The following is a 15,041-nucleotide window of genomic DNA, read 5'->3' on the forward strand; positions in this document are numbered from 1 at the left end:
ATGCATGTAATTAAAATGGTATAAAAGCAAAAAGGAGGAGGGGGAATGGGTTAGGGTGGTTCTAGGGAGGGGAAATGTGGAAAGGGGATGGCATCTGAACTGTAAATAAATAAAATACCCCAAAAAATAAGAAAGAAAATTTGGCTACAGAATAGTTTGAAAAATCTTCAACTTGTGAACAATGAGAAGCTAAATAAAAAATGAGGATCTAGTGCATATTTGTGGTAATCTAGGATCATTTTGAAGGGCTTCTAATGTGGGTCATTTTTATTTCTCCTGCTAATACTATGATGTTCATAAGCATGTTCTGCTTTTGTAAGAGAGGGGATCAAAGTAAGCTGCTATAAACATTGAGTATTTGAATTTCAGGATATTTTAGAACTAACTCTAAATTCCAAAAAATATAACCTGTTATAACTTATTGTCTCAAATTAGAAAATTAAGGGCAAGTAAAAAGATTTCATCCAAAGTGTTTAATTTTCTTTATACTTATTTGGTATAAGAGTATAGCTATAATTTTCCTGTATGACAGGAAATGAAAATCTGATATCATTAAGAAATGACATCAGCAATAAGAACCAGTGGCTGTCAGGAAGATAGCTATACCAGGCTCCTGATAGCTGTCTCCTGAGAGGCTCTGACAGAGCCTGACAAATACAGAGGTGGATGCTCACAGCCAACCATCGGACTGAGCATAGGAACTCCAATGGAGAAGTTAGAGAAAGGACTGAAGGAGCTGAAGTTGTTTGCAACCCCATAGGAAGAACAATAATATCAACCAACCAGACTCTCCAGAGCTCCCAGGGACTAAAACACCAGGAGTACACATGGAGAAACTCATGGCTCCAGCCACACTTGTAGCAGAGGATGGCCTTGTCAGGCATCAATGAGATGAGTGGCCCTTGGGCCTGAGGGTGTTCAAGGCCACAGTATAAGGAAATGCTAGGGCCAGGAGGCAAGAGTGGGCAGATGAGTAGATGGGTAGATGGATGTATGGGTGGATGGGTGGATGGGTGGATGAGTGGATGAGTGGATGGGTGGGTGGGTGGGTGGGTGGAAAAACACCCTCATAGAAGCAGGGGAGGGAGAATGAGATAGGGGATTTTCAGGGGGCAAGAACAGGGAAAGGGAATATCATTTGAAATATAAATAAAGAAAATATCCAATTAAAATAAATTACTGACAGTTGAAAAAATAAAAAAGGAGAATCAGTGGCTTTTCAGAGAGGGGAGTCAATGATTCTGGAAAATTAGCCTCTGGTGTGTATGTAATAAGAGTTATTTACATACTACTAAACTTTAACAATAGCATTTTAGGAGAGAGACTTTTTCTTATGTAAGTCTTGTTTTCTTTAAACACTATAAAATGTTTTAAGAGGGTTACCATATAATGTAGTTGTTTTCACAATTGCTGTTGTTCCTAATAACAAAACTATCCTGTCTTATATTATATTGCACAATAGTGTAATGTAGTAAGGACTTGTGAGTTGAATGCTTAATTTTTGTATATAGCAATGTAATACTTGATTATTTCAACACTATGCCAGAACAATCATAAATTTCTTACTTCCCAGTGTTATGGGGATCACATGATATCCGAATAAAATCATTCACTATGAAGTTTTATTTATGTGTTATATTTTAGATGTTAATAGAAAATTTAGTCTTCCTAAAGTACTAATTTTTTGAGTTCCTATGCAGTTCAAAGTTACACATTTTAATGTTAACAACATACCCTTCATCACAGGTATAAACAACCTTTGCACCAAACTCAAATCCATCTCCAACCATCAGGCTAAAAGACCCAAAGGGTGTGTCTCCAGGATGCCTACATGGCTTTTCTAAAATGAAAAAAAGATACAATATTAGTATATGGTCCATGGAACATACCTTATGTAAGAGTCAAGGAAGTACATGTTTTTCAAACATGAAGTACTTACTTTGACATATTCTGGATGGGTTAGAATCCACCCATTCTCCATTCTTGCAAACTTTTACAATAGTACCAAGTGTTCTGTATCCAGGGCGGCATTTGAAGGTAGCTCGGGTGCCTTCTGGATATAGTTGTTCAGACCACGAACCTGTGAGAATTTCTGAATTTTTTTTTGGAGGAGGACCTTGGCAATCTACAAGTAATAAAAAGCACACCAATATTGAAATATGTATTCAAAAACACAGTATGCATACGTTATTTTTTATACATAACAAGTACAGGTCCATCTAGGTGTTTATGTGCCCAACATTATGAAAATTTATTAGGCAATTTTACAAGAACAAAAAAATAAAACTACAGATAAAAAACTATCTATCCATAAAACATTTCCTAGCAGCAAAGCTAAACAGTATTTCAAACTCATAATTTGCATTATAAACATAAAATTCTACTTATAAAAATAAGGCATAATAAGAGCATAAATATAACTTTCATTCACCAGATATAATTGTCATCTTGAAGGCTTACTGTTTAATATGTTCACCTTTTTCAGTTCTTTTGGAACTCTGGCTGGCTGGTTCAACTCAGCTGTTCTGGTCCAAACTCCTTTCCAACATAATTGATTCAAACAGGCTTCATTTGTGTTATCACTAAATTGCTCTGCTTGGTCTCAAACAAACTCTGGCAATTTGTTCTAATCTAACTCCTCATTCTCATTCTCTGGCTCATTCTGTCTTTACCTGCAACCTGTCTCTATAAAACTGTTCCAGTAAAAGTTCTCTCTCTCTCTCTCTCTCTCTCTCTCTCTCTCTCTCTCTCTCTCTCTCTCTCTCCCAACCATACACCCCTACTGCACAGTTAAGTCACCTGTCTTTCCTGTCTGTTCTCATGAATATTAGGCATATACTATCTCTGACTCATCCTGTCAAATCCTCTGATTCATCACTTTGCCCCTCAATTAGACATCACATTCACACATGGTTGCTTCTTTTTACAAACTAACTTTCCCTTCATTGTTTAGGATTAAAGGTGTGTGCTAAGGGTAAGGGCATATCTGTATTTTCACCCTTTCTGTATTAAAGGTATGGTATTCCAGATGGATCAGATTTTTGGATTTGATTCCTTGCCAGAGCAGCCATATTGTTGAATAAAAATTCCTTTACATAAGATAAAGTGAAACTATGTGAAGACATTCACCATTCAAATAGGATAAAAATACAGGGGAGATTTATGTTCCTCCCATATACACGGTGTGGGAAAGAGTTGCTGTGAAAGATTTAAAGGAGTGCCTAACCACAATGAAAATTCATGAAATAAATCTATGTGGAATGGGCCGGGACTATTCATGCCTGAGGTGTACAGTATTTCTTATCTGGTTATATGTGTTAGTTGTGTATATGAACTGATGATCAGGGGTTATGATAATTTGAGAATGACAGCGAAGGCAAAAATAAGACATGTATATCGGAGGTGTGTCTAACCTGAAACATTCTGAATCAGTGCAGAGTCTGAATCTAGTTGTCCTATTGGAATAACCCGATTCCTCATTGAAGCCTGGTTTTTCCTATAGTCTCACAGAAGTTACAACAAGAAAATCAGTCTTCCTTAAAATACAGAACCGGTGACTTCATCAACATATTAGAATATTTGAAAGTCTTTCAGTGTTGGAAGTATGTCTTCAAATAGCAGGAGAGGAGAAAAAATCATTGTAGTCTATTTGTATACGGAAAGAAACAGGTTTGGGCTTAAGCACATATACACATGCTCATATACAAGAAGGCCTTTGCTTTGAAATATTTGAGACCAGAAGTGAGCTAACTTAAGCTAAACTTGCAACCGAGATGCAATTTAATTATATGCAAGATTGAGATAAAAAAGATAAATATATTTCTTCATGTAAATTACATAAACTTTAGTCACTGTGTTCATATTCTATAAATATGTGAACTATTATGAAAATTAAAATACAAAGAGGAAATAATAGATAGGAAAACAAATAGGAGAATCAACACTGATCTAGATATGAAAGTTAGCAAAAAGATCTTTTAAATAACTAGTTTAAGCATCTTTAAAGAACTTTAAGAAAAAGACAAAAAATTAAAGAAGTTCAAAATAAAAATGACTCTAAAATATGTTGTCTTAATATTATGAATTTATCTCAGAAAATAATAACCCATAGTATGATCTGAAATCAGTAAGAAATGTACCACACTTGGGGAGAGTTCAGATAGAAAGGTTCAACTATAGTAGAAAAAGAACAGTGTATAAACAGAAGCAGAACAAATGAATGTGTGTGTGTGTGTGTGTGTGTGTGTGTGTGTGTGTGTGTGTGTGTGCAGAAGCAAAAGATACAAGCTACATCTAACTGGACATCTAATAGTAGATGAGAGAACAAACAGAAGCGACAGCTAAAAACTTGAAAGTTTTCCAAATTTGATTAAAGTTACCAACTCAAATTCAGAATGACTTTATAAAATTCCTAATAGCTGCTTATTAAAAACAATAATAACGAAAAGCCAATAACTTTCTCAGGCTCTGCTAAAAGCCATCCTTAACATCAAGAATGTAAACAAGCCATTTTTTAAAAATAGGATGGTTCCGCCGGGCGGTGGTGGCGCATGCCTTTAATCCCAGCACTTGGGAGGCAGAGGCAGAGTTCAAGGCCATCCTGGTCTACAAAGTGAGTTCCAGGACAGCCAGGACTACACAGAGAAACCCTGTCTCGAAAAACCAAAAAAAAAAAAAAAAAAAAAAAAAAAAAAAAAAAGGACGGTTCCTAGGTTTTTACTTTAATTGTATTTTATTATTATTTGTTTTTATTATTTGTTTTTAGATGCTTGTTTGTATATAAATGAGAGAACATGGTGTAGATTTGGATGGGTTGGGAAGGAGAAATCTGGAAGGAGTTAGAGAACAGGAAGTATATTATATTTTAACATTTATTTTCAGTTAAGGAAATGAGATAAAAAATAACTGAGAAACTTTTTTAAAATGTTTACTATTTTTAGCCACCTGGGAAATGAAAATAAAACTACTCTGCAATTTCATCTTCTCCCAGTCTGAATAAGATCAAATAAACAAATTACAACAGATGTTAGTGTGGTATGTGAAGTAAGGGAATACCTTTTTATAGCTGGTGGGAGTACAAACTGCTGCAGCCTTTATGGAAATCAGAGTGAAGTTTCTCCCAAAAGCTATCAACAGGTCTACCATAAAACATAGCTATACTACTCATTGAAGCATACTCGAAAAGAACTCAATACCGTACTACAGAGATATCCATTAATCCATGCTCGTTGTTGCTCTATACACAATATAGAAACAACCTGGATGTCTATCAATTGAAGAATGGATAATAAATAATATGATCTGTTTATACAATGGAGTAAATTAGGAAATTTATAAGTGGAGTTGAAAACAATCCTGTGGAACGAGGTACCCAAGACCCCCAAAAAATAAATAAAAAGTTTGCATGTTTTCTTTCATTGTAGATGTTAGATAAGAACCTTCAGATTTGTATGTTTACTTTTCAATATATTAAGGATAGTATGTAATATATACATATATACATGCATATATATTATATATTTTGTATATAATAGGAAACAAGTACTAGTCAGGACATTGTAGCTGTGGCTCAGCCTGAAGCTACCCAGCACTACTAGAATGAACACATATACAATGGAGACGTGTGTGCCAAGGGAGAGATGCAGAACTGGAGACAAGACAGAAGTGGCAGGTGAGAAAGAGGGGTGAGCTCAACATGCTGCCATTGTCCAGTAGGTTCCGCTGAATGGAATACAACAGACAGGATCTTATGCAGTCTCAGAGTCCCCAACCCCTGTCCTTCAACATGCCACATAGTTTCAAGATTCACCTAGCCCTGGGAAAGACCAAAGGCCCAAAATGAAGAAAAGTTCACATTCTGCATTGAACCTCTTTGAAGTACCACCAGCGGCCATATTGGTGTCTGTGGTCCATGCTGTTGTCCCAGGCCTGGAAGGAACCTTAGATCCATGTGGACATATGAGGTCTATGCTACTGTCTGATACCTTGGTGATGTCCTCTGGCTTTGCTGCCTCAGGAGTGGGTGGGACATGCTGATGTTAGTGACATGTGTAAACAACCACTTGAAACTCTGTTGAGGCTTGTGGTCCATGCATCCATCCCCTAAGGGTCATTAGTGGTCAGTGCTCCTGATATGGCCATAGACCTTGTTGATGTCTGCTGTTGTCTGAAGCCATGTTAATGTCTGTGGGCCTGGAGAGCTGGCCCTGTTGCTCTCTGGCCTACAGCATTGCAGTAAAGGCATGGGGCATATGCTCGGGAGAGCTAGCTTCACCCTGCTCCAGTTACTGCATGGCTTGCTTCAGCTGATGGCTTCTGGCACCGATGCAGACAGAGAATAAAAATCAACCTCTCTTGGGGCTGGCCATTAGGAATTTGACCATAATTCCGTGAATTTACAGACCACACAAAATGGACTTGTCTTCCTTCCTTCCTTCACTCCCTCCCTTCCTCTCTCCTTCCTTCCTTTCTTCTTTTCTTTCTCTCTTTCTTTCTCTCTCTGTGTGTGGGAAGACCAGGAGATGAGCACAACGGGAGAATATGATGTGAGATTCTTAGTAACTAAACAAAAGAATCAGAATAAAATGTTTTCAGGGAGTTTATGGTTTTTGGTTGAATCTATTTATTTTTCATTGCCATTTTTTTCTTTTGTTATTTAAGGGCATGGAAACTCAAATATCTACTAACTTTCCAAAGATTTCTGAAAGAGCCAAGAGCAGAAGCAGAAGATAAGTATGCATACATTGGGGCTTATGTTTTTGAACTAGTACTTATGATTTGTGCATAAGAAGTAAATTGGAGGTCTTGTGCTGTGTTCTTAAGTTTTATCAGAGAAAAGTTTTACTTACATTTTTTTACAGAAATTCCAAATATATTGGAAAGTTTGATTTTACAGTAAAAATCAATAAAGCTAACATACAGGCCCAACAATTAACATTTTACTACACTTAGCTGTGCACATATACTTCCATGTAGCCATCCTTTTGCCTGTTTATTTATTTTCAGACAAAGTCTTTGTAGATCAGGCTGGCCTCCATAATCCTCTTACCTAACACTCCCAGGTGCTGGAACTGTGACTATGAAATATTAGTGCTATGGAATAGGATCACTTTTAATATTGCCTGCTGCTTAATTTTGCAATAAATATGTTGATATTTAAATGACTGTATTAGCAAAATGCAACATGCTGTTTCTTAAATGGCAGATTCTAGAGCTCATTATCCAGACTGCACCAGTGCCCTGAGCTGACCTAGCATGACAGATCTTCACCTAATCACAGAACATCCAGAGGAGACTGGACTCCCATAATCTCTAACAAGCCTAGGATAGCATGTGAGAAGGCCAAGATACCCCACTCCCCCACAGACACATACAAACAAGGAGTAATTGGGACACATGAGGTCCCAGGAACTTCCTCCCAGCAAGTGGCATGGGTTCCTTCTAGTCTGGGTTGGTGCCCTGAGCAGACCTGGGCACCAGGTCTGTACCCAATCACAGAAAACCCAGAGGAGGAGGAGCTTTAATACACCCAGGAACATAGGATCTTAGGATCACAGGATCGTGGGAGCTTGGTAACACTAAGATTTCAGGATCCCAGAAACAGCTTGACTCCCAGGACCTCTTACACCCAGGATCTCAGCAACCCAGGATCACAGACACAACTGGACTCTGAGGAGTTCTGACACAACCAAGATAAGAGGACAGTCATGCTCCAGTCAGAGACAGTGAGTGGTGGTAGCACTAGACATAACCAGATGGCAAAAGGCAAACTTAAGAACATAAGTAACAGAAATCAAAGTTACTTGGCATCATCAGAACCCAGTTCTCCCACCATAGCAGGTGCTGAATACCCCATGACACCATAAAAGCAAGATTTGAATTTAAAATTACTTCTTATTTTGATGATAGAAGGATATTTAAAAAGTTCATCAAAGAAATACGGAAGAACACAAGTAAACAGGTAGAAGCCCTTAAAGAGAAAACACAAAAATCCCTTAATGAATTATAAGAAAACACAACCAAACAGGTGAAAAAAATAGACAAAACCATCCAGGATGTAAAAATGGAAGTAGAAACAAAGAAATCACAAAGGGAGACTACTCTGGAGATAGAAAACCTAAGAAAGTGATCAGGAGTCATAAATGCAAGCATCACCAACAGAATACAAGAGATAGAAGAGAGAATCTCAGGTGCAGAAGATAACAAGAAAAACACCAATACAATTGTCAAAAAAATGCAAAATGCAAAAAGCTCCTAAACCAAAACTTCCAGGAAATCCAGGACACAATGAGAAGACCTAAGTATAATAGGTATAAAAGAGCAAAGATTCCCAACTTAAAGGGCCAATAAATATCTTCAACAAAATTATAGAAGAAATCTTCCCTAACCTAAAGAAAGAGACATCTATGAACATACAAGAAGCCTACAGAACTCCAAATAGACTAAATCAGAAAAGAAATTCATCCCTCCACATAATAATCAAAACACCAAATGCACAAAACAAAGAAAGAATATTAAAAGTAGTAAAGGAAAAAGGTCAAGTAACTTATAAAGGCAGACCTATCAGCATTACACCAGACTTCTCATCATAGACTATAAAAGCCAGAAGATCCTAGACAAATGTCATACAGACCCTAAGAGAACACAAATGCCAGCCCAGGCTACTATACCTAGCAGAACTCTCAATTAGCAAAGATGGGGAAACCAAGATATTCCATAACAAAACCAAATTTACACAATATCTTTCAACAAATCCAGCTCTACAAAGAATAATAGAGGGAAAGCTTCAACACAAGGAGGGAAATTATACTATAGGGAAAGCAAGAAAGTACTCTTCTTCCAATGAACCTAAAAGAAGATAGCCACACAAACATAATTCTACTTCTAATAACAAAAGTAACAGGAAGCAACAATCATTTTTCCTTAGTGTCTCGTTGTGGGGCAGTGGGCTGTGAGAAGCAGCTGGGTGCTTTGTCAAGCACAAGCTTGGAACCCTGGACCATTTTTGGAAGGCAGGAATTTGGCTCTGCTCCCAGGCCCTGGTACTTTTCATTTAGCTTCAGCCCTCCACAAGCACTCCCACAGAGAGGTCTATGGCCAACAACTATGAGGAACAGGCCTCAGGCCCTAGAGAGATTTACATACTAATGAGGTACCTGAAGTCCAGAGGCTGGAGCCAATGAAACATTCTTCCCAAGCCCCTCCCCCTCTCTCCCTCCCTATTTAACTCAGGGGGTTTCAGGGGGGTGCATCCAGATCCATCCACCTTCCGCCATGACATTAAAGCCTGTAAAAACCCATGGACTTTCTTGTGTCATTGGGGCTGTGCCGTGAGGAAACATGGAGCCACAATAGCCATCCCTAACTTCCCCCTGGAGAAACTTTCAGCATTCCCAGATGCTTTACCCACAGCCTGGTGTGAGGAACCCCCAACATTCCCATCCACATTACCAACATCTCTTAACATCAATGGACTCAATTCCTCAATAAAAAGACATAGACTAATGGACTGGATACTTAAACAGGACCAAACATTTTGCTGCATACAGAAAATGCACCTCAGTGACAAAGACAGACACTACCTCAGAGTAAAAGGCTGGAAAACAATTTTCCAAATGGTCCGGAGAAACAAGCTGGAGTAGCCCTTTTAATATCGAATAAAATCGACTTTCTACCAAAATTTATTAAGAAAGGTAAGGAAGAACCCTTCATACTCAAAGGAAAAATCTACCAAGATGAAATCTCTATTCTGAACATCTATGCTACAAATGCAAAGGCATCCACGTTTCTAAAAGAAACTTTACTAAAGCTCAAAGCACACATTGCATCTCACACAATAAAAGTGGGGAACTTCAACACCCTATTCTCAGCAATGGACAGATCATGAAAATAGAAACTAAACAGAGACACAGTGAAACTAAGAGAAGTTTTGAATCAAATGGGTTTAGCAGATATCTGTAGAACATTTCATCCAAAAACAAAAGAATATACCTATTTCTCAGTACCTCATGGTACCTCCTCCAAAACTGACCATATAATTAGTCACAAAACAGGCCTCAACAGATACAAGAAAATTGAAATAATCCCATGCATCCTATAAGATCACCAGGGATGAAGGCTGGTCTTCAATAATGACAAAATCAATGGAAATCCCACATACACGTGGAAACTGAACAAAGCAAAAAATGTTACTAATGTGTTGAGTATACAAGAGGATTTAGATAGGCATTTGGAACAATGAATTGATGCTCTTTATTCTATTCAAATTATTAGAAGGAGATTCAGAGTTTAAGAGTAAGGAGCCATCTTGTGTGTCATGCCAAATTGTGTTACTTCTAAAATTTACAATGATAGTCATTATAATTAGGAAAAAGTTTAAACACATTCATAGAATATTTGGCATAATTCTAAGACCTCTCTGAATGTTTTAACTTTGCATAATGAGCTTATGAATTTAAAGAATGCTGCTCTGCTGAGTGTTGATGTGACAGATGCTGTTGATAAAATTACCCAAGGCCTGAGGTCAGTATTTCCATTTTGATCAAGCCTCAAGAATCGCATATATAGCTTGATCATTCTAGCCCTTTTTGTCAAGAGAATACTTTTATTCCTTCCCATCATATTAAAGCTTGTCTTTAACATCAACATGTTGGCAGCCAAACTATATGGCTTGAACCTGAAAATGGACCCCTAGACAGAGTCTTTAAATTAACAGGCTGGCAAGCCAAGGATGGGTAAGATTATGCACAGAGCCTTATCAATCTAAGACAGAAGTGTATTGCTTTGGATAATGCATATTCCATGATGGGCAAAGAAGGTATTCTTGGCAGAACAACCTAAGACAGGCTCAGTCTTGTTATAGAATTAAAAAGGTGGGAGATGTGGAGAGCTTTTCTGCTTGGCAGAAATCTGACATTGACCAAGGACAAAGAAATGTGGTGCTTGGCAGGAATCTGACATTGGTCAAGGTCCAGGAAGTGGGCTTCAGGCAGGAAACTGACATTAAGCTATAACAAAGAAGTAATTTCAGGCAAGAATTTAAGTATTAGGCTAGAACAAAGAAGTAGACTTCAGATATGAGAATGCCTTTGGGCTAGGACAGAGAAGTAGGCTCAGATATTTTGGTCATCCTGATAAGCCCTTAAAAATAGTGATCATGGGAGTCATCACAGAACTTTGTTTATTGCCTTGTTTGTTCTTCAACTATTTATGTTTATTGTCTTGCTTGCTCCTTGACTATCTGCATCTATTGCATTGCCAGTTCCTCAACCTAGAACTGACCTTAATACTTGCATGTAATTAAAATGGTATAAAAGCAAAATGGAGAAGAGGGGATGGGATAGGGGTTTCTAGGGAGGGGAAATGGGGAAAGGGGATGACATCTGAAATGTAAATAAATACAATATACAATAAATAAAAGGAAAAAATGTACACCCCCCCTACTGAGCATATCTCACCCTGAACCTTCATCTATAAGATGTTATACAGCATATAAAATAAAAGGACCACAATATTTTGCAGAAGAATATTGCAATTGTTTAGGCTGTCAGGTTTTCTTTGGGTGTCTTGCTAATTTTTTGAACATTAATCTTTATCATTTCAGCAATTAAACTTTCACACACTAGATGGTGCTAATACCCCATCTCTGTCAAAGCCAAACTCTGGTTCTTCCAAAAATGTTGCTCTCTGAAAATAAACAATCCCTCTGTTTTCAGTTTCTGTTCTTCTTTGCTTAGAATCTCAACATAATGAGTATCAGTAACTTGTGTTCTAGTTTAAATAGTTAAAAGTAACCATTTACTGTATTTCTACAACAACAGTTAAGTGTGTCTTGAGATGATGACAAACATTTTTTTTTTCAAGTTCCACTTTCAGTGAATACTTGAAGTGTTCTAAATAGTCAGGAACAAGTTCTTTTCATTTATGTAGTCCATCTGTCCACATAAATGTACACCAAACTCATTTACTTGAAATAAATGGGAAATTGTTAATAAAAGCAGGGCAGGTGTTTTTTTACATAGGGAGCACAGAAGTAATTTCAAAAGAATAAACACATTTTCAGAAGGAGCCTGACAAATACAGAGGCAGATGCTCGCAGCCAAACATCCAACTAAGCACGGGGTCTTCAATGGAGGAGTTAGAGAAGGGACTGAAGGAGCTGAAGTGGTTTGCAATCCCACAGGAAGAACAACAATATAAACCAACCAGACACTCCAGAGCTTCCAGGGACTAAACCACCAATCAAAGAGTACACATGACTCCAGCTGCATATGTAGCAGAGGGTGGCCTTGTTGAACATCAATGGGAGGAGAGATCCTTGGTCCTGTGAAGGCTCAAGGCCCCAGTGTAGGGATTGCTAAAGGAGGGAGGCAGGAGTGGGTGGGTGGGTGGGTGAGCACCCTCATATAAGCAGCAGTAGAAAGAATGGGATAGGGAGATTTGGGGGGGGGAACCAGGAAGGGGGACAACATTTGAAATGTAAATAAAGAAAATATCTAATTAAAAAAAAAAACTTTTAAAATGAGGGAAGTTGACTGCTTCTATGTCCAGATGACCAAGTAAACTCACTTTTCTTGTACTTAAATATTTACTCAGACTTTAACAAATAAAAAGTGAGCCTATGTGTTTACAAAAACACAATTAACAGTTAATTTTGCCTTTTAAAAACCTTTTTTTTTGTTAATTTTCTGTTTACTTGGATGTAAATGCCAATTTTATGTGTCTTTCAGAAACAGAATGACTGTGTAGGTTTGATTATTCTGAAAACAACAGTTTTACTTAAACTCGAGGGAGATAACTATAATTTTGATGGAACTTAAAAGCAAACATTTGCTATTTTAATAATCATGATTACAAATTTTTTATACTCAGATTTTAAAGAGCTAGGATTGACACACAAACCAAATGCAATTCCTTTTCCCAATGCCAATATGTCTGAAAATTGTTCTTTGAAGTGTTCTTGCTGCAATGAAATAAATCTTAAATGATTTTTCATATTTTGTAAAACATCAGTTGCAACCCACATTTTTGATAGATTAAAGATGGTGATGCCATCTTTTTTCACTTGCTATAGCTTCTAAAAAGATTTTGAGAAAATAATAAAAAAGTATTGCTTTAAAAATACTATTTCTTAGCAGAAAATGAAAACTACAAATTACTTAGAAAATAAAGTAAATGAATAAAGTGGGAATAGCAAAAATGATAGTTTTATTAAATTTCTCTTCTGCCTTCTTATTGATATATATATATCAATATATATATATATATCCAAAGAGTATTTTGTTCACTAAAAATATTTAGATTAATTTGTAAATAGTGAAAGAATAATTTAGGTTGAAATTTTTCTAACAAAGAAACTATCAGTTTCATTAAACTACTTTAAACAAACTACAAGCATTTAAGGTTTTATTATATTTAATGAATATTGAATAAATACATTTTGACTTCTAAAATATACAGAAAGGATTATGAATTTTCTTTGTAAAACTGATAACCTCGAGAAAAGCCTAGACAATACTGGGCACGTACATGGCGAAAACTTGATGAAATCTGCCAGAGCAGCAGGCGATTGTGTCTCGTGAGGAGTCAGCCTGAAATCCATTTCTGATAGTGGCAGTACTTAGACAACAGTCTCCTAACACCAAGGGGGTTCCAAGCACACTGTCTTTTTAAAATAAACTGTTTTCCTGGCAGTGGTGGTGCAAGTCTTTAATCCCAGCATTTGGGAGGCAGAGGCAGAAGGATTTCTGAGTTTGAGGCCAGCCTGGTCTACAGAGTGAGTTCCAGGACAGCCAGGGCTATACAGAGAAACCCTGTCTTGAAAAACAAAAACCAAACCAAACCAAAACAAACAAAAAACAAACAAACAAACAAACAAAACCTGTTAGAATCTATTGAATGGTTTTGTTAGGCTTGAACGGCTGCCTCAGAAAGCACTTTAGCCAAAAGATGGAGTAACTGAAAACTGTTCAGCAGCTCCAATACTGGAGTGTATGAGAGTTATCGGTAAGATCACAAGAATAAGGATTAAACCAAGGGAAAAAAATGTCTTTCCTAACCTCCCTACTAATTCTTATGAAAGTTAAGTCAAGTTAAGTCGTAGGTGTGGAGCTGAGCCCCACAGCTTTATAGAACCTCTAGTTCTTTCTGTAGATCTCATGTTTTACCATTAACATCCTCTGCCCTCTTCTGACTAACTCCTATGCAGCGTTCAAAACCTACCTACTTGAGGCTCCAATGCCTGTGCTCTCAACATGCTGGAGAGGGGAGATTGTGAATTGAGAGCTTCGTCTGACTTGTCTTAGAGAAACTATATAGAACTAAAACAGCAAAATATTTCTCTCTAGTCACCATCACCCTCAGGGTCTCCTGTTCCTAAACCATTCTCCCATTCCAATTATTTATTTGATTTTATTTTTAAATTAATATATGAAGTGGGTTATATTGCATTATATTACAGTATAGCTTTTTATCTTCCAAGACAGTGTTTTTCTATGTAGACCTGACTATCTTCAAATTCACTTTGTAGATAAGGCTGCCCTTGAATTTAGAGAACTGCCTGTCTTTGCTTCTCTCCTGCAGGGATTAACGATGTGTGCTACCACACCCAGCCCCCCCTTTTTAAATGACTTTTAAAAACAGTTTTATTTTATTCACTTCACCCTTCTTCCCTATCTCCCTCTCCTGCCTTGTCCAGTCCACATGTGTTTTCCAGGGCCCCCTTTCTCCACAGTTCTTTTTCTACTTTTAGTTCCATGTCTTCTATCCATAAATGACACAAACAGATATACTAATATATGACATTAAACAGAGAAATATATAATATATGCATTAGAAATTAGAATCCAAATATGAAGAACATGCAGTGTTGTCTCTCTGATTCTGAATTAGTCTATTTTTTCCTATTAATTTCATAATTTCTCTTTTTTGTAGCTGAACAAAATTCTATTTTGTATATGCAGCACATCTTTCCAACTTCAGTTTTCAGCTTTAGGAACTTTTTAAAATCTCAGTCACTATAGTTTATAAGATGAGCTACAGTA

At 37.1% G+C, this 15,041-nt stretch overlaps 1 protein-coding gene across 4 annotated transcripts in view; it reads right to left on the reverse strand.

Annotated features, from left to right (window-relative positions):
* Positions 1–15,041, reverse strand: part of Cfh (complement factor H) — a 94,762-nt gene that overhangs the window by 72,386 nt on the left and 7,335 nt on the right. For all 4 annotated transcript variants that reach the window (XM_034512835.2, XM_034512834.2, XM_034512833.2 and 1 more), the window contains exons 2-3: positions 1,940–2,125; positions 1,735–1,840 (exon numbers count right to left, since the gene is read on the reverse strand). In XM_034512835.2, the coding sequence (XP_034368726.1) occupies positions 1,735–1,840; positions 1,940–2,125 (292 nt within the window). The remainder of the gene's footprint in view (positions 1–1,734; positions 1,841–1,939; positions 2,126–15,041) is intronic.

The sequence above is a fragment of the Arvicanthis niloticus genome, chromosome 10, assembly GCF_011762505.2.
Source record: "Arvicanthis niloticus isolate mArvNil1 chromosome 10, mArvNil1.pat.X, whole genome shotgun sequence".
NCBI classification, from domain to species: domain Eukaryota; kingdom Metazoa; phylum Chordata; class Mammalia; order Rodentia; family Muridae; genus Arvicanthis; species Arvicanthis niloticus.